Source organism: Ruditapes philippinarum, unplaced genomic scaffold (genome assembly GCF_026571515.1).
Source record: "Ruditapes philippinarum isolate M1 unplaced genomic scaffold, ASM2657151v2 ctg3546_1_1_1_1, whole genome shotgun sequence".
Taxonomy (NCBI): Eukaryota; Metazoa; Mollusca; class Bivalvia; order Venerida; family Veneridae; genus Ruditapes; species Ruditapes philippinarum.
The window spans coordinates 1-23,089 of NW_026861200.1; the positions used below are offsets into that span (position 1 = coordinate 1).

A 23,089-nucleotide genomic window follows, 5' to 3' on the forward strand; every position below is an offset into this window, starting at 1 on the left:
ATAGAAAAACAAATAATTGTATTTTAATTCTGATATGCTTTACACTTTCCCCAATCAAACAATTAGGACAGTCAAGTGCATTATTATGCAATGGATGAACAGTTCAAAGAAAGAATGCATTATACGTAATATTACGTATTATATGACGTCAATAATTCAAATGACTGCAAGAAGAATACGTCCGTGCTCAACGTAGTTTAACATATTGACATCAGATTATTGTTTTTATTTGTGTAATAGACTTGAAATTGACATCATTTTTTCTTGCTTTATAGTGAAGTTATGCATTGTTTACTGTTAAAAATGCTTTGAAATTTATTACTCAGGCCTTTCGGTTTTCGTGATAATATTCCTGAGCTGAGCATCATTCTATAACAATGCACTCAAAATTGATATAAATTTCCTTATTATGTGTACGATATATTTTTGACTTTTGAAAATGTTCCCTGTTTCGACATATAATATAAAGTTGTGCACCATTAAGTTTGTAGGCTTGTTAATTAATCGTCTCAGTTGATTCATTTTCAGTTTCTATTATTTCTTTTTTGTTGCATTATTAATATTAAAGTAATCGCCCCTTCTTACTTTGCCTTGTGCCTTGTTTAGTTGGGTTTTGCTGGGCTCCTTGTCGGTTGTCCTGTGTTGCTGGGTTGTGCGGGGATTGTATACATCCTTGTTGATCATGTTTTTAATATTTTGTGTTAATACCTAACCACTACATAATTTGTAGAAACTGAAAATTACAAAATTTCAAAACTGCTGCTTTTTTAATTGTCAACTATTGAAAGTTCGTTTTACAATTCCATTTGATAGAAAATATAGGTAAATAGTCACTTTGGTTTTAATACAGAAGACAAAACAAATGATACAAAGTCTTATGCCCCTTAGCTCACACTATATGGCATTCTGTCTGTGTGTACGTATGTGCGGACCTTCTTTTGATAATCGGAAGAGAAATCTCGTCAGTTTTGTTTACCTAATTACTTAAAAAGGGGAATACACGATCCTCCCTTTATACATAATGGCCAACATCAGCAATTTGATGTCATCCATTGCTTAAAAACATGGATACTTTCTATCAAATGAGATATTATATTTATTTAAAGTGTTAATTTCAGTTCATTACATTTATTGGCAAGTACATGTATATAACATGCCTTGTAGCAGCCAACTGCCAACAAATGGGAAATATATGAAAAAACAAGACGAAGTAATACGCTTCGGTTTATCATCAGTTTTTTTTCTGTAGAAAATCGTTCTTTGCCTTGTGCCCTGGTGTCTGCTGTGCTCCTTACCGGTGGTCCTTAGTTGCTGGTCATGTGGGTTGTGTAGTAGGTTGCGTTCATTTAACACCGCCTTTCCTTGATGATCTTGTTAAAATTACTTACTGTCTTCGTTTTTTTAATTCATGACAATGCATAAAATATCTTTTAATAATCAAGAATGTCTTCAATAATACAATATAATCAAGGTCAGATCAATTCCCGTTATGACTGTATAAAATCACCGTTCAGTTTCAAGTCCGGAAATTCTCCATTTAAAATTTGAACTTACTTAAAAAACACTCTCCTGTGCGTTGGTCGAATGTTTCACTTTTGTTCACTTTAGTGTTTTCAGTGAGCTGCTCAGAGAGCGTAAAACACTATGCTAAACAATAGTTTGATAATGATAATAAACATTACACCAGCAACATATAAATTGATACATACCTGAATAAAAATATCTTGAACAATATGCTCATTAAAATAAAGCAGTTTCTATGTGCTGTAAATGTCTGAAATCGTTTTTAGTCAAATAAAAAAGCAGTATTTAAAATGAATCGAAGCACATTTACTTTTGTAAATCGGTTAACAGGTAAATCAATTGTTTATATCCTCGTGATTTTGTCACTACACAAAGAAGAAAAAAAACGAGGTATACAATTGTCAATAAACACTGGTCAGGGACTACATGTATATGTAGCTCTTATTTTTTTACCCTCAGATAAGATATTTTACAAAACCCTTTTAAAGCAACAAAAATAACACATTTTTATTTATATTTTCCGTATTATCATGTCTATTTTCATTTGATGCTAAATTCACTAACGCGACAGGTTTTATTCGATTCAGTGGATAAAATTTAATGCCGATTATCGTATAACGCATCCTAGTTTTGCTAAGAAAAAAATTAAGCAAAAGAAATTAGAAGACAAAATGTTTCCCTCTATCATTCAACAAATATTTTATCAAGTTTAAATTAATTTTAACTTACGCGTCAAACTGGATTGTATTTTGTTTAAAATTCAGTGCTCGATAAATGAATCTTCATTCCCCTACCAATATGACAGTTTTAGATAACGTAATTTGAATGGAATCCGTTGGACTAAAATACCCATGACTGCTGCACAGAGTGAGTTCATTTGCTTTAGGATACAAAAAAGTAACTACTACTTGAATGAAAAATTGTCATTTATTTCTTAAAAATAAATCATTAAATTTTTACAAAATGTTTATTAACTAATGTATTACAAATATTCAACTAAGAATGCTAAGCAAAAGTGGGTCATCGGAACCGCTTCTGGTGCCTTAGTACTTAGGATGACGACATTACGTTCCTTTTCAATTGCCGTTGATTTACTGACTTGATTATATTAACAATATGTTTCTTACACTGTAATTGGCTTTATATGTTGGTTAAACAAATTTAATTATACGGTTTGAACCTCAGCCATTTAAAAACATAGAATATCGCACAACACAGAATATCGCACAACACAGAATTCGGACAACGTTAACGCTTGCTTTATGTGCAACATTCCTTGCAACAATTTCAAATCGATTTCGAGTAAAACTTGAATATCTACATAATGTAATGTTAATGATCCCGCCAGGGAAAAGTTGAATGTGCCTCTAGTGTGCTAGCATACACATATTTTTACGTCTCATCATTATAAATCAGGTGCATTTTTTACAATGTTCTAAATGTTACTGAGAAATCTGCTTGTTATAAAATGATTTAAAAGTAACACCCATTTTAACAAAGTAAGACCCATTTTACTTAACCTTTTCCGGGTCCCAGTGACATGTTCAATTTATTTTCCGATACAAACAAATTCACGTCATGTGACAACATAGAACTGTATTTGATTAAGTTAAATCCCTGGCAAAGGCCATTTTATAAGCAACAAAAGACTTATGTAGCACAATTCTAGACTTTATTTTGACTGTTCATTATAATATATTAATACACTTGTTACTATATATAGTAACAAAATTGACTATGATTTCAACTGATTATGAGTGTCACGTGACCTATTATGAGTTTGCGGCCCGGGGCCGAGAACTAGTTATCAGCCCGCAGAACATGTGCACGTGCAGAAACAATGACGTCTTATTCTACGTCATCAAACAGTTAACTGTAAAAGTGAAAGTAGGTTGTCAGCACGAATCGCTTTATTTTTATTATGAGAGCTTAAGCGTATTTAGTACAAACACATTTTTGTTAGTATTGAAATTTGAAGAAATAATACGACAAATTCATTCCGAAAAGAAAATGAAAATAAAACTTGCTTCTAGATTCTACTGTTCTGCTTTGAACACACAAACAGTAAACATCTCTGTACAGAACAGTAGAAGTGTAGACAATAATTTCAACGAAAAAACTTCAAAGTATTTGTTGTTGTTGTTGTTTTTTTAATGCTACTATTAGATCTACCAAGTGTATTAAAGACATTAATACACGTCAGAGTAGGGCCGGAATGTGATAATCGGCCCTGAAATGAATAATGCCCTCGGGGCCATTATTCATTTTGCAGGCCGATTATCACCTTCCGGCCCTACTCTGCCGTGTATTAATCTCTTATTAATATACTTGTTACTATATATAGTAACAAAATTGCCTATGATTTTAACTGATTATGAGTGTCACGTGACCTGGTGACCTATTATGAGCTTGCGGCCCGGGGCCGAGAACTAGTTATCATCCTGCAGAACATGTGCACATGTACAAACTGAAACAATGACGTCATATTTTACGTCATCAAACAGTTAACTGTAAAAGTGAAAGTAGGTTGTCAGCACGAATCTCTTTATTTTTATTATATGAGAGCTTAAGTGTATTGAGTACAAACACATTTTTGTTACTATTGAGATTTGAAGAAATAATACGACATATTCATACCGAAAAAAATGAAAATAAAATTTGCTTCTAGATTCTACTGCTTTGAACACACAAACAGTAAACATCTCTGTACTGAGTACAGAACTACGGAAGAGCATTAGGACCAGGTGTATGTTTTTTATTAACTCGAAATTTCGAGTTACTAACTCGAAATTTCGAGTTACTAACGCGAAATTTCGACTTACTTATCTCGAAATTTCGAGTTACTAACTCGAAATTTCGACTTACTAACTCGAAATTTCGAGTTACATGTTTAGCGTAAATGTCCGGGACATTGGTCAGAAATGTTGTTTGAATGATTTTTCCAGTTCAGGTTTGAATACGGCTCATCTGAGGTCAAAAAAGGTTACAGCACATACAAAGGCATGTACGGAAAAGCCTTATTAACATTTGCACTATTTCAGGTACAGATATGAATGTTATGTTATCAGATCCAGTTTATGGCATTAAATCTGCCTTACATTTATTGCTAACTATATTAATTCAGAGCCTCAATAATCAGGTCAGCGATATAAGGATCATATTGACTTACTTGTTATTACTTTCCAGATATCTAATATAGTTTGACACGTGATAGTTTATTTTCTTTTCTTATAAAAAAATCTTCTTTTAAAAAATCTAAAGAGCTACAGCTTAGATATTTAGCATGAAACATCTTCTAATGAGTGTTTACCAAATTTGTTCAAATAAAAGCCCTTGGGTCAAATTTGGCCCCAACGCAGGGTATATATATCCTTATATGTACACATCTATTGGGACTGTTGTTTTCCTAAGCAGTAGCAATCAGCAATATTTTACATGTGCACTTTTTCAGATACAAATATGAATTTTGTGATATCAGTTTAAGATTTAGATTTTATATCTGCTGTTGTTATTATAAGCTAACAATATTACTTGGAGACCCCTTTGTTTAAATCTGAGCTTTTGTGAGTGATGGTTGTCCGTCATTCGTCTGTCGTTAAATGTGTCTGGCAGATTTACACCAAACTTCACATGAATGATCCTTAGGTAGCCTTTTTCAAAAGTTATTTAAAGAAATGCATGTATTGTTTAACTCTGGTCGCCATGGCACCCACAATTTTTTTTTAAAAGAGCTGGTTCAAAAGCACAAGGCTTTAATATTGGCAAATAGTTTGAATTACATTTTTTATTGGTGTTCACATCACTGAAGCATAAAGGGAGGCTTCTTGATCAACAAGGGCATTGGTTTGAGTCACCCATGCGTGTGGTAATTACGCGACACCAATAATTAAAATGATGATAATAAAATGAAAATAATTATAATCAAAATTATCACCATTGTTTGGTTGACATACTAGAATATATGTTTTAGCTTTATCATGAATGGTCAAAGTTAATTCTTTACATACGACAAAAAGGCAAAAAGTGTTCAAAGTAATCATTATATGGTTAATGCGTAGAACGTTGTTGCATTATCGTGGTGGCCCTATTTATGCGTTGAGAACCACCGCATAAGCAAAATTGGTAACGGTGCGGAAACGCTGTTATGTTGGGTTAAATGGCACAATGAAATATATTTTCGGAAATTAATTCATTTTATACTTTGGTATCGAAATAGTGTAACTTTACCTAAGAAGTATTTATATAATAATCATGCCTTTAGCCTCCTTTTTGGAGAAAGGAAAATTTTAATGTCATCAGAAAAAAATCTATCGATGAAATTGAAATCTATCGAAAGCTCAGATTCCATGATATTTTGTGACATAAAAAATATATATTGTAATAAACACTTTTTTAAGTAAATTTATCATTAACAATTGTCTGTATAATAGATTAGTCTTGACCGTAGAACTATTAATACTGGCTTGTATGAAAAAGTGTTTTATGTGTGAAAAAACTTTTTTATTTTATGCTTTTCAGTGGATTACTGATTTATCCGTGAAAATTATATTTGATAATTTCACAGTGAAAATTATCAAAATATAATTTCACACTTTTCAATGACGAAACTACTTTTTTAAGATTTTTCCCACGTGGTACCTCAATTTTATTTTTGCTAACAATTCTGACAAATGTCAGGCTGTTTAAAGAAAACGCAAAGCTGAAATTGATAAATACCTTAAACGTCAAAAGTAATAACAAGAAGAAAACTTACTTCTATTCATTCAAATTCCAATCACCAAATTTCGTCTCTAAATTTTTTGTTTCATTTTTAAAGTCTAAATAATACATTCCTTCCACATGCAAACTGCTCTTGATGTCATTTGGGCATATTAAAGTATCCTACGAGTAATAACTGCCGTATGCTTTATGAAAAATTGAAAAGCAATGACAGCTACAGCTCGTAGAACAAGTTAACCACCCAGCGTTCCGAGCAAGTTCCAAGTCTTCCATTTTCATAGCTGCTTTTTTCATGTTTTCACATCTGTCAACACTTATTTCGTGTCTGTTTCAATCCTCAAATATGTTTTCTTTCTTTTAAAAAGGTGTATGACTAACAAATCCAAATGATATCCCTCTGAATCAAACACAATTATTTTCCTCCCGTGAAATACACAACTTTAAAAAATGGCTGCCGCTTACATTTAACAAAGCCAGGTCTAATATAAATTTGCAGTAAGTAACAAAAATATGGATGGATGGTTGGAATGTTCTCCTACACGAATTGTTTGTTTTTATTATTAAAACAAGCGATCATTCATATTTTTTAAACAAAATAAATAATATCACTGTCATTTAACGTTGATTGTCGGACTTATTTTTTAGCTCAAGACTTCTTGTTTTTAATGAAGAATTCGCACGAAATGAGGCTCTCAATGGGGAAACAGATTTTAATATTTATGTTAATATTATGGAAATTTCGTTTAAACTTGTTTTTTAGCATAAAATAAAAAGAAAATTTGTTTGTTTGTTGTGTAAGATTTAATTTTATTTCATCTCGTGAACTTTAAAAACAGTATTCTCACTCGTGGCTACGCCACTCGTGAGAATACTGTTTTTAAAGCCCACTCGATGAAATAAAATTTCGTCTTACACACAAACAAACAAATATCCTCTATTTATTATTAATTTTAGTGGATCAATATGTGAATGTTCGTGTGAAGATAACAAGCTTTTATAATTATAACTTAAATAAGTGATCTCCAATTTTACCGCGATATTCTACTTAACCTGAAAGTTCATCTAGGTTTATGGCGTTACCATCTTAACTAAAAAATGATCTCTCCAATTTGATTTAACCTTATAAAGAAAGGTTTAATATATTTGTGTGGTGATCTTAACTTCTACTGCTTATGCCATATCGATTTAATTTAAATGTTTCGTGTTGACAATTGTCTTTTTGGAGAGTTAATTGCAGTAGAATAAAGCATATGTCCGATCTATAGAAGCATTATTGTTAAAATTGAACCAAATACACACACGAACCCACGCACATGCTCACGCACCAACGCATGTACCAACACGCGCACACACACACGCACGCACGCACACGCACACACACAGAGATACTTATATATATGATAATATGAAATACCAAGTTATTGAGAGCGATTCTGATTAAGTTAAAAATACTGTGGAGTTTAATCAACAGCTGTGAAATTAATTGGTAAATACAATCTGGTTGGAAATACAAATAAAGAAAATTATGCACATAATTTATGTGAAATGACTGCTACAAGTAAGCGTGTATTAAGTGTGTGTTGTTGTTTTGTTTTAAACATGAAAAAGAAATCGACGTGGATTACTGTATTTTTGGCTTGTATAGGAACTTATGTCATTTTCAACTCTAAATTATCAACTGGTGATATCTTTAATAAAAGGCTACAAAATGGATCATTTTCTAAATTAGATTCTTTTTGTCAGTTTCTATGTCCGATACAAAATATGCTTCAAGTTACACAACCGCGATATAACGCAACAGAGCTGTCTGAAAAGGATAATTTAACAAACCCCAAAAAATGGACAATTCTTCTTACTGTTAATGAAGCTTTCTTTGACTTTTTTGAAAACTGGTGGTTGTATTTTCGAAAACTGGATCTAACAGTTAATGTGATTGTGATAGCTGAGGATGAAATTGTTTTCGCAAAATTAAAGGAAAAATATTCAAGACCTTTAGTAGAAATTATCCGGAGCTGGATTATAAACATTTCATCTCCACTTGTTTGGAACAGTATTGGTTACAGACAAATGGCCTCGGCAAGACCAGTCTATATTCTCAAGTATTTAAAAGAGTCAATAAATATTCTATACACAGATGTTGACACGGTATTTCTGCAAAATCCATTCAAGTATTTCACAGGTAATTTTGACATGTGGTCGCAGTCAGAAGACAAAGGCATTTGTGCAGGATTCACAGCTTACAGAAGCAGTTCAAGAACAGTAAAGTTAGTAGAGAATTGGTTAAAACGACTAAGTAAACGCTTACAAATAAATCAACCAGCTCTAAACGAAGAGATCCGTACGTCAAATGTTAGTATCTCGCACTTGAATAAAAGCTTATTTGTTGGAGGTCCCACATTTACAAAAATGTCAAAAGAGCAACGATCCAAGGTGGTTATGGTCCATTCTACATATTTTGTTACCCATAAGGGAAAATATGATTGTTTTAAAAAATGGAAATTATGGAACGTTAACAATTAACACTCTTAGTATTTTTACTTATATAGAAAAAGAAATAATTATATTTTAGTTCTAACATGCTTTACACTTTTCCCCAATCAAACAATTAGGACAGTCAAGTTATTATTATTCAATAGATGAACAGTACAAAGAAAGAATGCATTATACGTAATATAATGTAATATATGACGTCAATAATTCAAATGACGTCAAGAGGATTACTTCCGTGTTCAACGTAGTTTAACATATTGACATCAGATCAATGCTTTTATTTGTATGTTAGACTATAAATTGACATCAATGTTTTATGCTTTATAGTGGATTATGCATGGTTTACTGTTAACATGTTTTGAAATTAATTTATCTGGCCTTTCGGTTTTCGTGATAATATTCCTGAGCCGAGCATCATTCTACAACAATGCACTCAAAATTGATATAAATTTCCTTATTATATGTACGATATATTTTTGACTTTTGAAATATGTTCCCTGTTTCGATACATAATATAGAGTTGTGCACCATTACGTTTGTAGGCTTTTTAATTAATCGTCTCTTTTGATTCCTTGTCAGTTTCTATTATTTCTTACTTGTTGCATTGTCGGATTCTATTATTTCCTAAAACATATTATTAAAGTAATCGTCCCCGTTCTAACTTTGCCTTGTGCCTTGTTTATTTGGGTCCTACTGGGCTCCATCATCTGTCCATGTCGGCTGTTCTGTGTTGCTGGGTTGTGTGGGGATTGTATTCATCCTTGTTGATTTGTTTTTCATATCTTATGTTAATAGTCTAACGACAACATAATTTGTAGAAACTGAAATAGTGAAAAACAGAATCCCTGAAGAAAGCCTAACACGGAAAAATTGTAAAATGTTGCAGGCTCGGTTTGATTGCTTCTGTTCATGGACGGTACTGGAAAATGCAAGTTACTGTCTACGCCACCTAGCACCGGCTTAAGCAGAATTCAACATTTAATCACAAAAAATGGTGATTTTTGAATTAAGAAACATCTGCAGATGTGTTCATACGGCGGTTATCATGGAACCTTCAATGTGACACAGTAGTGACATTTCATGAAAAGCGGTGTATGGTCCCCAAGTAAAAGAATGCGTGTGCCCTTAACAAGAAAACAATGGGCGGAACTAAATAAAATGGGATTTTGAAAGCGGATCAGAGGTTATGAATCCTGCATATCACAGATAATACGTCAAAAGACAAATTTAAAAGCAGACCACATATCCTAAGGGTGATTATTTAGTATTCAAGTAGGAATACTGGAATCACCCAAATTGAAAACGGCCATAAACAAGAAACTAAAATTCCATTTTATATGTATACACAACATGAAAATTGCAAAATTTCAAAACTGCTGATTTTTTAACAATGGTAATTTTCAGCTGTTGAAGGTTCGTTTTATAATTCCATTTGATAGAAAATATAGGTAAATAGTCACTGCGGTTTTAATACAGAAAACAAAACAAATCATACATAGTCTTATGCCCCTTAGTTCACACTATATGGCATTCTGTCTATGTGTACGTATGTGCGGACCTTCTAGAGAAATCTCTTCAGTTTTGTTTAATCTATTTTGCTTTAAAGGGGAATACACAATCCTCCCTTTATACATAATGGCCAACATCAGCAATTTTATGTCATCCATTGCTTAAAAAAATGGATATTTCCTATCAAATGAGAGATTATATAAGTTTGTGGTGTTAATTTCAGTTCATTTCATTTATTGGCATGTAAATAACATGCCTTGTAGCAGCCAACTGCCAACAAATGGGAAATATATGAAAAAACAAGACGAAGTAATACGCTTCGGTTTATCATCAGTTTTTTTCTGTTGTAGAAAATCGTACTTTGCCTTGTGCCCTGGTGTCTGATGTGCTCCTTACCGGTGTCCTGTGTTGCTGGGTCGTGTGGGTTGTGTAGGGGTTGCGTTCATTGAACGCCGCCTCTCCTTGATGATCTTATTAAAATGACTTACTGGCTTCGTTTTTTTAATACAATGACATACATTAAATATCTTTTAATAATCAAGAATGTCTTCAATGATACAATATGATCAAGGTCAGACCAATTTCCCTTATGACTGTATAAAAACGCCGTAAAGTTTTAAGTCCGGAAATTCTCCATCTAAAATGTTAACTTACTTAAAAACACTAAATTCTGCGCTTTGGTCGAATGTTTCACTATTGTTCACTTTAGTGTTTTCAGTGAACTGCGAAGAGAGCGTAAAAACACTATGCTTAACAATGTTTTAAAAACAATTGTTTGATAATGATAATAAACATTACACCAGCAACGTACAAATTGGTATATACGTACCTGAATAAAATTAGCTTGAACAATATGCTCATCAAAATAAAGCAGTTTCTATGTGCTGTAAATGTTTGAAATCGTTTTTAGTCGAATAAAAAAGCAGTATTTAAAATGAATCGAAACACATTTACTTTTGTAAATCGGTTAACAGGTAAATTAATTGTTTATATCCTCGTGATTTTGTCACTTTACAAAGAAGAAAAAAAAACGAGGTATAAAACTGCCAATAAACACTGGTTAGGGACTACATGTATATGTAGCTGTTATTTTTTACCCTCAGATAAGATAGTTTACAAAACCATTTTAAAGCAACAAAAATAACACATTTGTATTTATATTTTCCGTATTATCATGTTTATTTTCATTTCATGCTAAATTAACTAACGCCACAGGTTTTATTCGATTCAGTAGATTAAATTTAATGCCGATTATCGTATAACGCTGTTCTTTTTCGCACCCTATTTTTGTTTAGGAAAAAAATAAGCAAAACTCTATCAGTCAACAAATATTTTATCAAGTTTGAATTAATTTTAACTTACGCGTCAAACTGGATTGTATTTTGTTTACAATTCAGTGCTCGATAAATGAATCTTCATTCCCCTACAAATGTGACAGTTTTAGATAACGTAATTTGAATGGAATCCGTTGGACTAAAATACCCATGACTGCTGCATTTGCTTTAGGATACAAAAAAGTAACTACTACTTGAATGAATAATTGTAATTTATTTTTAAAATGACTGTTCTTAACAATTAATCATTAAAGTTTTACCAAATGTTTATTAACTTATGTATTACAAATATTTTACTAAGAATGCTAAGCAAAGGTGGGTCATCAGAACCGCCTATGGTGCCTTATACACATGTACTTAGGATTACGACATTACGTTCCTTTTCAATTGCCGTTGATTTACTGACTTGATTATATTAACAATATAATTCTGTACAATGCAATTGGCTTAATATGTTGGTTAAAAAATCAAATTATACGTTTTGAAACCCGGCCATTTAAGGACTACATGTTTGTACTGGATGAAGACACAGAATATCACACAACACAGAATATCACACAACACAGAATATCACACAACACAGAATATCACACAACACATAATTCGGACAATGTTAACGCTGGCTTTATGTGCATCATTCATTGCAACCATTTCAAATCTATCTCAAGTAAAATTTAATTATCTAAATAATATCTTGTTAATGATCCCGCCAGGGAAAATTTGCATGTGCTTTTAGTGTGCTAGCATACACATATATTATAAATAGGGTGCACTTTTTACAATGTTCTAAATGTTCCTGAGAAATCTGCTTGTTATCTCGTAAAAATGATTTAAAAGTAACACCCATTTTAACAAAGTAAGACCCATTTTACTTAATCTTTTCCGGGTCCCAGTGACATGCTCAGTTTATTTTCCGATACAAACATATTCACGTCATGTGACAACATAGAACAAAATTTGATTTAGTTAAATCCGTGGCAAAGGCCATTTTATGAGCAACAAAAGACTTATATAGCACAATATAATATTCTAGACTTTATTTTGGCTGTTCATTATAATATAATATTTTAGAAGCTGTATGAATTTACTGTATAAATACGGGTTGAACTTGATTTACATTTTTAAATATTTGTGGGTCGAGCCTAACTCTACTGTAGGCTGAACATTCTTTATGTGAGAAAGTCCACTAAGAAAGAAACTCTTCTGTTTGCAAATTCAAAATAATTGAATTTTATGAAAGAGTATTTCCAAAATGCCCTTATGAAAGAGCTTTTTATTTTGTTTACGCGCAGTTTTAACGTGTGCAAGATGTCATCAACATTCTATGTAAAAACTCTTTAGCGCATCGACAATAAGATTCATAGGAAGTAACATAGAATTACCCTTTATAAATTTTATAGAAATACTACTTTTATGCCCTTCACGACATTAGTAAGCCAAACATGAAAGCAACGCATGACCTCGTGATTGAAAATTGTTAACCGCATATCGGATGAAGGAATGAATGTCCACTATTCTGTTGTTTATCATCTAACATGCCCTCATTCCATTATACAAACACTATGTTCAGCATTTCTTAGGAATGAAAATTTATTGATTTCTAAGGCATAATGTACCTTTAATATACATGTAATATGACAATCTAAAATTCCAAATTTATCCAGTTAAAGTAATACACGTGTAAGAAGGAAAATGGAAATGCAAAATGTTTAAATTCTTTAAAGTAGGGGTTTCTATTCATTTTTCCTTACATTATTAGCCTGACTTGTTTTCTGACATTCGTTTTCTGCCTTGTTTTGAATATATCGCTTTAGAAAATCATCAATACGGAATAATTTTATTTAAGACTTTGAAAATTAACACTTTTTTATTACTTTTTATTGACTTTGAAATTAATTATGATATACATATATGTGATGTTAAGTGTTCTTTATTTATTTTAGGCACTGTTGACGATTGGGCTAGATTTAACAAAGAAAAGCAATCACCAAATATGCTTGTATAATGAAGTTATATGCTGCACTCGATACATGTCTTGAAGAATATTCGCCAGAAAAATATCCTTCAGTTACAAAGATTGGATCCGAAAATGTCAACAGGTCTAACCTTATACTTTCAAACGTTGTACTATTATTTTAAGCTGTGTTTGCCTTACAATGGTGTATATGTTTATAAAATGTTATTGATATTCAAACTACTTGTTACAAAAATCTTTACAAATGCAATACATGTTACGTATATCTCCAGGTTTATGTGCATTAATTTATAAACACTTCAATATTCATTAATATAATTTTTTATATACACATTTTTATATTTACATTTATATGTATACTTCACGAATATATTAACTTTTTCATTTTAAACCCCGCAAAAGATAAATGTAGTAGTTAGTGTAATGTACGGAAGAGCATTAGTGCCAGGTGTATGTTTTTTATTAACTGGAAATTTCGAGTTACTAATGTTGTAATGTTAATAAGTCGAAATTTCGAGTTACTAAGTCGAAATTTCGAGATAAGTAACTCGAAATTTCGAGTTAGTAAGTCGAAATTTCGAGCTACTTATCTCGAAATTTCGAGTTACTAACTCGAAATTTCGACTTACTAACTCGAAATTTTGACTTACTAACTCGAAATTTCGACTTACTAACCCGAAATTTGACTTACTAACTCGAAATTTCGAGTTACTTATCTCGAAATTTCGAGTTACTAACTCGAAATTTCGACTTACTAACTCGAAATTTCGACTTAGTAACTCGAAATTTCGACTTACTTACCCGAAATTTCGACTTAGTAACTCGAAATTTCGACTTACTAACTCGAAATTTCGAGTTACTTATCTCGAAATTTCGACTTAGTAACTCGAAATTTCGACTTATTAACATTTTTAATTTACAAGAATGGCCAATGTTATCTTAGATGGTATAAGATATAGTAGGCAGTGCCTTTGAACGATGGAGATGGAGAAACGGGTGCCTGGACAAAAACTATTGAAATTTAACTTAAACTTAGTAATGGCATGTACACACCCGACATAAAAAATACAAGGCTTCCTTTAATTTGTACGTTCAGGCGTTCTTCAGACGTTGTATTGTATCCCATCTGTTCGAACATATCTTTTCACTAATCATATTCTACTCATCCCTGTAAAAAAGCCGATCTTATACTTTACGTGTGGGACATCTGAGGAAAGTATCGCGGCGTGGCCAAAATAGGGCGTGCTGAGGCCTTTGTCAAGTTGTTGGACTGACTATATTTCTTGTAAAATCGGATGCTTTTATATTGTTCCCAACATATATATTATAACAAGTATCACTTTTATCAACTTTTATCAACACAATATGAATCAAAGTATTAGTGTCCAGCTTTATTTATCATCCAATGAAAACGCTGTATTTCTTCAAAATTCTGCGCGTTAATTTTCATAGAAGAAAAAATGTCGAAACTATATTGAAATCCTTTCATAGTCGCCTTTTATTTTTTATAGTGCTTCATAGTACCGCGTAGTGACGTAATCAAGGGCCAAATAAAGCTTGACACTAACTATGTTAGTGTTCATCCTTAGCTGTTCTACAGAAATTAGAAACATTCTCCTGTCGCTATCGCTCCCGTCGAAGTTTCTAATTTCTGTAGAACAGCACGGATGAACACTAACATATACTTAGTAAATAATGAATAATGTTACAAAAACATTATTAGTATAAAGAAACGTGACAGACTATAACTGGCCTATACACGTCATTTAAAACTTATTTATGATATTGCACAGTTTACAATAGGGTGGGTTTTGGACTTGTTGTTTCTCCATATGATGGTTGTATGTGTGCTTAAGAAAAAGAAATACCCTGTTAACATGGAAATGTGGAAAGTGTGATTTTACATCCCCCCCCCCTCCACAAAAAAGCGAAGGATATGTTCAGTATGTGTGGACAATTTGACCCTATAAAATTGTTCTGTTAAATAAATGTTAAAGGTGCTCTATCAATGTGCAACAACTACACACGAAAGAAAGTATCTTGAATTCAATCCTTGCTTTCACCGGCAACCAATGAAAGTCGTGCAATGTAAGTCGAAATTTCGAGTTACTAAGTCGAAATTTCGAGTTACTAACTTCGAAATTTCGAGTTAGTATGTCGAAATTTCGAGTTACTAAGTCGAAATTTCGAGTTAGTAACTCGAAATTTCGAGTTAGTAAGTCGAAATTTCGAGTTAGTAAGTCGAAATTTCGAGTTAGTAACTCAAAATTTCGAGATAAGTAATTCGAAATTTCGAGTTAGTAAGTCGAAATTTCGAGTTAGTAACTCGAAATTTCGAGTTAATAAAAAACATACACCTGGCACTAATGCTCTTCCGTAGTAATGACTGTGCTAATTTGCATTTATTCCCGTGGCAAAGGCCATTATATGAGCAACAAAAGACTTTTATTGCACAATATGCTTTTCTACACTTTATTTTGGCTGTTCATTATAATATAATATTTTAGAAACTTTATGACTTTACTGTATATTGTTGAAGATTATATATTTTATGTTTTGTGAAATCTTGAAATAGAAAAATTAATCAGTGGAAATGTACATACACATGTTTATGCTTTTGTTCTAAAGCGAATATTATCAGTTCAGCTAAGTAAATTTGATTTAAAAGCTTTTCTTTATTTTATATAAATCCGGTGACTTATGTGTTATAAAATAAGGGATTTGATGACGTTTTTAATCATAATGTGCAAAAGAAATGTAAACAGTGTTCAATTGTGAAAATACTAGTTTATTTTAAATTATTTTCATGAATTGTGTACGTAGTTATAGATTTTATACAGTCACATTCTTCTGTTTTTACCTTTTGTTTTATATCATTTTGAAATCAGTTTCAAATCAGTGTGCATGCACTTATACTAGAATATGTTTCTTTTCAAGGGAATATTTCCAATCAGCCAAGAAAAATTTATTACAAAGCATAGATGTTTGTTAGACTAGTATATCAGCTGGTGGTTCTTGTATAATTAAACGTCAGATTGTTTAGTGGAAATGGTATGTAAACATTATAAACTGGTGAAAATACAATTTGATTATAGCATTGTAACAAAAGAAGGAATATAAAATAATTTCAATTTGACACTTTTTCTAGAAAGTTTACTTTGAAAGAAAAAATCAATTGATCAGGAAACCACTGAAGACTGTATGAAAGTTAGAACCTAAGAGCGTTCCTTTCGGGTTGGGGTTTCCAATTTTAACAAACACGGTGTCCCCGGCACGTAGTTGTATGACAATAGACGTGGATCTAATTAACGCACGGTCAGGAATTTGGTCCAAGAAAATGTAACCAACTTTCAGCATGTTGTGCATGATGTACAAGTGAAGCTGGAAGAAGAGAACGTAAACTATTGAACGTAATGGATTTTTCGAAGCATGGTCACAAAGACACAAACTAAATACCAAAAACAAATAGTACTTAATGAGTGTGATTAAATTCGGGAATAAATCGTATACCTTAAATAACATCGGAAGCAAAATTCAGCTAAAAATTATGTTACAAATTATTATATTTGAATATGAGTAGGTTTGTTTGTCACAAGATTTTAATGACATAAATAGAACTAACATATTCAGATGTTGACTTTGGTGATGAACTTGCAACAAGATGTATCGTGTATGTTCCGTTAACAGGTGCCAGGAAAACTCCAGAACTCGGTTTGTAAGCACCCCCAACATTTGTTAAAACCGCATCAAATACAACGACCGTGTGTTGTCGTGGATTCACCATGTGTTTAGTCAGCTGTGCCATAAATGCTACTGTTTTACGGTCTGAAATAGGCATTTTTTTATTGTATTTCTTTTCTCACTGTTCACAGAAACATAATGATTTTAACTACAATTAAAAAAATGAATGTTCATTGAAGTCTCAAAATAACAAAAATAGAAAATTAGAAAAAAAAAAACCTAAAAAATAGTGACCTGTATATTGAATAGATCGTTACATTCAGCACATTATATTGCATATATTTTTCTCAGTTCTGCAAAATACTTAAGAAATGTACTTTATTTGTTCATTCAACATCAACATTTTCCATTTTGACATGCAATTCATTTTTCGAAAAGAAAAAAAAAGAAACTAAATTTTCATGAAATGAAACATAATAAAGATTTTACATGATTGTATTGATCTTGTTTCTTGTTTGTTTCATTATTATGATCATGAATATGATATTGCATGCAAAATTGTACTTAAAAAAGCTATAAAATCACTTACAAAAATCTGCCGTTTTCATTTTAAATGAACATTTTAGAATATAGTTTTGATATTTTTATGTCTAATTATTCATAATTTTGCTGTTTGACATGTTCAATTGTTCATAAATATCATGTTTTACATGTTCTATTATTCATTACATACCGCTGCGTTTTAGTTCATCAATTTCTTTCGCATGTGCTGCCACACCATTCTGCAATTCAAGCAAAGTCTTCAAAATATTTGTTGTAGAAACGCTGTTGTTCGTTCTGTTTTCATCTAACCAAAAAGGAAATTGATATGGAATAATACATTAAAATACTTGAATTTTGATATCAAAGCAACATGAAGGACATTTTTACTAACAGGTGTATAACTTCATTTTAAATTAGAATTTGATGCACACTATTTTGCAACTTCACTTTATAAATATTGAAAAAAAAAACTATATTGATATAGGATAGTCCATTTATAGTGTCAGAAAAAGTAAGTTATTAAATTTATTGAATTTATCAGGGAAAATGTATTTTTCAATTTTAATTCAATGAATTTTCTGATGCATATTTTGATATAACAGCCCTTGGTGCAAAACAATTTCCAAATATACTGTTTAGTCGTTAAAGATCAAAGTATGAGAAAATATTTGACCGGTGACGGGAAAATATGGTTTGGCAATAGATTGATGTTGTTATTATAATACCATAGCCTTCCTTTGCATCATCTTTCCGACTATAATGAAAAGTGAATTCGCTTTGTGAATGTTTGTAATTTGTAAAAGGGTACATAACAATAATATAAATCATCTTTTCGAATTAGGTTCTCATTTTGTTGACTTGATAAGTACTCATTTGAAGGGAATTCCCTTGATACATTTTGTAAAACATATTCTGAAAAAAAATCCCTAAAAGGAAAATCATAGTCTACTATGGAGGACAATTATGAGTGTTATTGCTTCGTTCATTTATTTAAGAAATTCATAAGTGTTGAATATGTATAATCTTTTCAAGTTTTAAGCGTATTTCATTGATATGTGATGAGAAATTATTGACCTACACAAAACAAATCCGTAAACCATTACTAATATTCGGAATTTCAAATGGAAAGGGGACATAGCCCTTCGTTCAACTATCAGTTTAATTGCAAAGTGAATTTTATTTACATTCTAATTATGAGCAAAGTGTTATGGTTTTTTCATGTACATTCAATGGCGAAAAAGAATTTAAAATGTTCGCTGATGTGAAAATTAGTGCTTTTGGATTGCAAAACACAACAAGTTTATGTTAACGTTTGTGCATATAATGGTTATAGTTTACGTAATGCAAAATGGAAAAATAGAATATTTTACATTCTTAATATGATCTCCTTATATACTTTCAAAACAGTACTCTGTTTATCAGTGTGTTAAGTTTATAACCTATAACATACATCTAAATATTTAGTGTAAGTGCATGTTGGATCCAATGATGGAAAGTTACATTAACAAGTATGATAGTATTTAAACTTTTTTTAGTTTTCTATTTCAAATGTGCTTTTTGAATGGGCATATTTTTGTCTTAACAAAGAACGGGACTAATAATTGGAAATAGCACATGAAATGATTTTATACTTACTAATTTTTGTCTCCTTAAGATCCTTTATTTCTTTCGTCAGCAATGACACTTCAGTCTTCACTTCCAACAAACTCTGCATCAAGGTATTTTCATAGTCCAACTTGAAGCGTGGCCAACAGGCTTGATATCATAAAGAACACCCAATGAATTTTCACTCTGAGAAATTATAAATAAAACCCAAAGATAAAATCCTTGAACAATTTTTTAGTGAAATCATTTTCTTTTGGAATTGAAATCAAAACAAATTATGTTAAACCTTTCCTTGCAAACGCTTGGGTTATATGATGTTGGCCTTGGTTTTACATGAATATAAGATACGTATATATTGTAGTATGGAAGTGCCTTGATGTAATAATTTCTGTTCTGTAATTATGTTAAATGCTGTTCATTGATATAGAAAATATATTTGGTCTCTTTCAGTGAAGGTGTGCTTAATTAAGAGGTTGTCACAATCCGTTACCTTAGTGCACTAGCGGATTAAGGCCTTCTTAATCTAATAGGAGTTTACATGCTATCGCACTAAGGGGACGACATAGAAAAATATTGTTAACTTAAACAGGGGATATTTCCTAAGTATAATTTACATAGTATACTCAAACATGGTGCGTATGCACACTCATTTTTCTCGTATATGAAAATGGTTGATAATCTTATACACATTGACTATTTATATATAAAATCTAAATTCATGTCAAAACTTGAACGATTTTAATGTGCACTGAACGCTTTTATAAGTATCATATGTTGTACTCGTGCCTTGAAAATTTAGAAAAGTCATTGTAATACATGTACTAGTTATATAATTATGTTCAACTAAATATTCGCCAAATTCACGATGCCTATGATTGCACGAAAGCGCGAACTTGTATCCGCAAAAGTTTCAGAAATACAGTATCTAAAAAGTTATTACTATTAATTTTTCATCGAAAGACTTTACTTTGATACAGATTTCGTTTTAATTTTTGAATAATATTTTTACTTCTTACAGATTTAAAAGATGTCAGTAAGTTTGCAAAAGATTTTGTAGAGCTCAAAGATATTAATACAAATGATGGCGTTCATGACAATGAATAATTTATGGAAATAAAATTTGTCAAAACTCCTTTATACTATAAATCATATAATAATGTACATTCTATCCAAGTTTGCACACTTGTGTCGTCCATGAATAGGCTCATTCAAACCGAGCCTGCAACATTTACAATTTTGTCGTTTTGGCGTTCCATAGGGAGTCCATTTTTTCTATTGTATGTGGATGGAAATATCTTAAGAAGTTTTAATCTGTGTCATTTGTTAAGTTTTTTGTGAGTAAAGACAATACAGAAGGAAGATATATTACTGTTGAAGAATGTATGTGAATAATGTATACAATAGCTTTAAAGTTAAAAGTCAACTGATAATACTGTTCTTTAGTCTAAATTCTTTAAGTAGTTTTGAGTTTTAATGATCATGATCTAGATAATGCTTAAGAAATGAGTTGATAACATGAAAACAAAAAGGAAGCTTTAAACATATTTAAGGCGTATATTTTTGTCTAAACGTTGTAAATAAGTTGTTTTTCCTGTTATGAACTTTTTGTCTTTTCAACAGTATTTTTCAACCAAAGTCTTAACATTAAAAAACTTTTGTAATCAGGATATAAAACTTATTAACAGTCTTAAAGTTGAAAAAGCAGAAGGTTTTTGTTTCATTTTGTGTTCCGCGTATTTCTCCGGCACATTACTTATATTATTTGATTTGGATACGAATGAAACGACTTACTGCATCAATGATTTATTACTGTTCATTTAGAAAATATTTCAAATGATAGATTAAGTTTTGAACAAATCAAAGTAATAGAAGTATGAAAGACATATCAACAAAACACCAAGTTGGAATATATTTAAATGCATTTTCAGCGATTCTCATTTTTCAACACCTACATTTAACGTCATTTCCTATAGACATCAAACGGACATCATAACTGCCTATTTTATATTCTTTGTAATTAGCTTTAGTGAAACATGATAAACATGTATTGTGCTTTAAGTATATGTTTCTATGTTATCGCTGAAGCCGTTGCTAATGTACAACAGGGATGTTTCACATTTTCATTATCCCTCATGTACTGACTAAGTGGTGATTAATGCTTCTGAGGATCACACTCTCTCCAGATTTTAAAAGTTATTTCCAGGCACAAATCGGTCAGACCACAATAATTTCATTTAAATTCATGGTGTTTGGACTGCCTTGTTAACAGCCTGCCATACTCGTTCTTATATATTGGACACACCCTTGAAATGTATTTTAATGTGCAATAAAAGATCAACTATGATAATTATTTTTGGGTTATATCTTGGAAACACCTCAATTAAGTTACAAAATCATCAGCTTGGCAGGAATCCAGTAATCGCACATTGAGAGATAATGTGGACATAACTTGCAGTAATACTACATAACTTGCAGTATGTTACAGTATAACCCACCTTGGAAGGTCAAGGTCAATGTCTTAGATATTTATCTTTAATTCATAAGATCTTCTCTAAATATCTGGAATTACACATGTTTTCTTTGGGTTAAGGTCAAAGTCACGCAAAGTTAATAAACTTGTATGCTTGCTGATAACATGTTTAAAACCATAACAATACATAGAGATTAAATCTAACAAATTTCAAGATATAAACAGAATCAAGAGGTCAGTATCAACTTATCATGTATCCACTTCTTTTGTATTATCTCTCATTTATACGTGATTCTTCCTCTTAAAAGTAAAATATAGCTAGTTTTAACAAAATGTGTTTGCAAATGGATAGAGTACCTTAAGATGTTTTTATTTATGTAATCCTTTGAAGAAATCTTTCCTTAAAAAACAATCAACAAGTGTCAATAACTGTTTTTGAAAGATGCATGTACACAATTGATACAATTGTTTTAAAGGAAGGTAAGTGCTGATACTAATCTTTAGTCTGAATTCATCTTTCAGATATACTGTATAACGACCAAGGTTATTATTTAGATATGTGTAGAAAACAGGTAATGTAAATAAAAAGAAAATAGAAATATTTGTAAAAAGATATATAACATGTATAACAGAACTTTTTAAATTGTAAATTTAACGTTCAAAATAACATTTTCAGCTTTGGCTTGTTGTGAAATAATGTTTTTATGGGACATATGTTCGTACCCGTATACTCGTCACTTGCGAAAGTGCTTGACATTGACCAACAAGCAACTTTTTCCCCATATTAACCATGCACATCATATAACTGTAGCTTAATTATTTAATTGAGGAGTGTGAAAATAATTTATTAAAGATCGGTCGGCCTAATTACCCTAAAACACTTTAATTACGTGCGTGGCATGTGCCCATCTACATATAAATACAGTGATTAAAGTTGATTGTGGCGATAAAGAATTAATAAGATTTGACCCTTTTATAAGTCACCGCCTGCTCTAAGCCAACCAGAATAAAAAAAATAATACCATTTGATATCTAATTGGACGACAAAAGACCTCAAACATGTGTGCCTGTGTTTTTTTATGTCGGGTTAACTATAAATAGAAATTAAATACTATCGTCATGTACGAAGCTCGAAAGCAGTGTGTAAAAAGAAATCGAATACCCGGCTGAATCAGTTTTATCAGTTTTCGGAATACTAATACTAGTCTTGATTTTCAAAATTTACGGGAAGTAACTACG

General features: G+C 31.4%; 2 protein-coding genes across 2 annotated transcripts; one reads left to right on the forward strand and one right to left on the reverse strand.

Moving 5' to 3' along the window:
• Positions 1-8,007: 8,007 nt before the first annotated feature.
• On the forward strand, positions 8,008-13,581 carry LOC132714844 (uncharacterized). The gene is made up of 2 exons (XM_060697762.1): positions 8,008-8,581; positions 13,520-13,581. Exons 1-2 carry the CDS (start codon positions 8,008-8,010, stop codon positions 13,579-13,581), a joined length of 636 nt encoding a protein of 211 aa, XP_060553745.1.
• A 3,049-nt stretch (positions 13,582-16,630) lies between these two features.
• On the reverse strand, positions 16,631-19,687 carry LOC132714840 (complement C1q-like protein 3). Its single transcript, XM_060697757.1, has 4 exons — positions 19,411-19,687; positions 17,966-18,079; positions 17,174-17,376; positions 16,631-16,932 (listed from the first exon to the last, which is right to left on the reverse strand). The coding sequence occupies exons 1-4, from the start codon at positions 19,487-19,489 to the stop codon at positions 16,723-16,725; spliced, it is 606 nt and encodes a 201-aa protein (XP_060553740.1). The 5' UTR covers positions 19,490-19,687; the 3' UTR covers positions 16,631-16,722.
• Between the last annotated feature and the right edge of the window lie 3,402 nt (positions 19,688-23,089).